The 2,924-nt window shown below is 46.3% G+C and overlaps 1 protein-coding gene across 1 annotated transcript; it reads right to left on the bottom strand.

Annotated features, from left to right (window-relative positions):
* Positions 1 to 717: 717 nt before the first annotated feature.
* On the bottom strand, positions 718 to 2,105 carry LOC110544368 (heme oxygenase 1-like). Its single transcript, XM_060365867.1, is given in 2 exon segments — positions 718 to 1,837; positions 1,839 to 2,105. Coding segments are annotated over 2 exon segments (867 nt in total). The 5' UTR covers positions 1,989 to 2,105; the 3' UTR covers positions 718 to 1,120.
* Positions 2,106 to 2,924: the final 819 nt, after the last annotated feature.

Below are 2,924 nucleotides of genomic sequence, written 5' to 3'. Positions count from 1 at the left end.
CCACATAACAAAGAAATCATCTCTTTCAGTCTATCTTTATTCCACCACCTATTCTTTTGAATAGAGTAAAACAGAGAAGGGACATTGAACCTGGATGTTAGGTATAGGTGTGCGATCTCTCCTACACTCAGCAATTTTATTAATGTGATGATCTTGTGTTGAATAGAATTCTGCGCTGCATTCAAAACAGTGCTTTGATCTAGTAGTGAATAAAATCATTCACTTTGATGACTTTTAAAAAGAATGACATTTGGAGACATGTACAGCCTAAAGTAAAAATCTCGAAACAACAAGTTACATTAAGTAACACCAGAAAGATCATATGGTACCTTGATTAAGTTCTCTTATAGCAACTGCACACTTGTCTTTCAGCAGCTTTCAGACTTAGTGTTTTATGGCAGTTTAGCTCTTCTTACACATAACTGTAGGCTACATTGGGATAAGGAAGATGTGTTTTCTTTATCACAGTTTAGGACAATGAATAACACTGAGCTATCATTCCACATGTATTTGTTTGGTTTTTTTTTTTTTTTTTTGACTGTCAGATAATGCCATTTATTATTTCACACAGAAGTTGGAGACCAAGATTAAAACTAATAAAATAATGCTTCCCCACCCACCCATCATAAGACAGCCCAACTTCGTTAAACTTTGTTAGAAAAAAAAAAAAAACAAACAAACAATACAACAAAATACCACCATTCAGGTAGAACTGGGGAAAAACCAAGACAGAAACACAAGACAGACGGAAAATCTGCACACTGATATCAAAGTGGCCATGACATGGGGGAAAGCGGTCATGGTCAGTCAACATGGATGCTGACAACTGAGGGCACTGGGTTCAGAACAGCTGCCATGACAGGCCAAAGCTTTTGGGCTCTGCTGCAGGAACTGGGGCGGCTGGTTTCAAAGTTGAGGCCACTGGCTGGATGTGCTTTTGGTGAGGGAAAAATGTAGAAGGCACCTTCCTGCATTCCTGAGAGAGGACACAGGGATGGGGCTAGGAGCCCCAAAAGCTTCTTAGAGGCCCAAGAGAAGAGAGCCTGGCAAGATTCTTCTCCACAGAGAGAAGGCCACATTGGAGAGAGTTCACAGCTCATGGGGGCCAGCACATTTGCATTTACATGGCATAAATTCCCACTGCCACTGTTGCCATCAGGAAACTGAGAGTGAGGACCCATCGGAGGAGCGGTGACTGGGACGAGCTGGTGCTGATCTGGAGTTTCCCTCTGGGTGTCTCTGCTGCGGTAGTGTCTTGTACCAGGCTACCAGGCCGCTGGCGAAGCTGTTCATTCTGTGAGGGCCTCTGATCCTTGTCCTGTGTCAGCAGACCCTGCAGCTCCTCAAACAGCTCAATGTTGAGTAGGAACGCAGTCTTAGCCTCTTCTGTCACCCTGTGCTTGACCTCAGGTGTCATCTCCAGAGTGTTCATACGTGCACGGTAGAGCTGTTTGAACTTGGTGGGGCTGTCGATGTTAGGGAAGGTGAAGAAGGCCAGGCCCTCACCAGAGCTGGGCAAGTCCAAGGCCTTCTGTGCAATCTTCTTCAGGACCTGACTCCCTGAGAGGTCACCCAGATATCGGGTGTACGTGTGGGCCACCAGCAGCTCAGGATGAGAGTGCCCCACCTCATGGAGGCACCTTACATAGTGCTGTGTGGCCGGTGTGAAAGGGCTGACCTCCTGCCAGTGGGGGCCATACCAGAAGGCCATGTCCTGCTCCAGGGCAGCCGTTCGGTGCAGCTCCTCAGGGAAGTAGAGTGGTGCATAGACTGGGTTATGCTTGTTGCGCTCTATCTCCTCTTCCAGGCCCGCATAGATATGGTACAAGGAGGCCATCAACCAGCTTAAAGCCTTCCCTGGTCACTTGACCCTTCTGAAAGTTCCTCATGAACTCAGCATTCTCCGCCTGGATGTGCACCTCCCTCGTGGCCTCCTTCAAGGCCTCAGACAAGTCCTGGGGCATGCTGTCAGACTGTGGGCGCTCCATCGCCGGGCTGGGCTGGCTGAGGCTGGCTCTGCTCTCTCCGGGCTCCAGGATACGGTCGAGATGGCTCTGCTCCGGCAGGTTCCACTCAGCGGTTGTTGGCGGAAACTCCGGAGGCGACTGTCGGTGACTGCCCCCACATGTATTTGTTGAATAAGTGAAAATTATATACAGTGAAATCTCATGATTACTTGTATTAGTGAATCCACAATTTTAATTAGACTAAGAAAACAATATTAATGGGTTTTAGGATTAAAGAACAATGTTCATAGGAATGACACTACATTAAGAAGATTTTAAATATGTCACCCAAAGTTCAGATATTAGATTCTTTTTTAAATTTATTTATTTATTATTGATTACAGTTTATTCACTTTGTATCGCAGCTATACCCACCTCCCTCGGTCCCTTACAATCCCATTCTCCCTTCCTTATCTCCTCCCATGCCTCTCTCCAAGTACATTGATAGGGGAGGTCCTCCTCCCCTTTTATCTGACCCTAGCCTATCAGGTCGCATCAGGAATGGCTGCATTGTCTTCCTCTCTGTCATGGTAAGGCCTCTACCAACACCCCCCTTCAGGAGAAGGTGATCAAAGAGTCAACCACTGAGTTCATGTCAGCAAAATAATATTGAGAAGTGAAACTAATGTAAAGATGGCTCAGTAGCTAGGAGAGCTTGCTTCTTTTTCAAAGGGCACAAGTTTAATTCCCAGCACCCATGTCAGGCAGCACACAATTTCATCTAATTTAAGTTCCAGGGAATCTGTCACATTCCCTGGCCTGCCTGGACACTTACATGCAAGTGGCATATACTCACAAATACACATGCACACTCACACACACACACACAGACAGAGAGAGAGAGAGAGAGAGAGAGAGAGAGAGAGAGAGAGAAAGAGCCATTGGGATGTAGGAACCCTGTACTTGTGAATGGTTTTG

The sequence above is a fragment of the Meriones unguiculatus genome, chromosome 12 (genome assembly GCF_030254825.1).
Source record: "Meriones unguiculatus strain TT.TT164.6M chromosome 12, Bangor_MerUng_6.1, whole genome shotgun sequence".
In the NCBI taxonomy this organism is placed as follows: domain Eukaryota; kingdom Metazoa; phylum Chordata; class Mammalia; order Rodentia; family Muridae; genus Meriones; species Meriones unguiculatus.
This window is presented reverse-complemented; position numbering and strand designations above follow the sequence as displayed.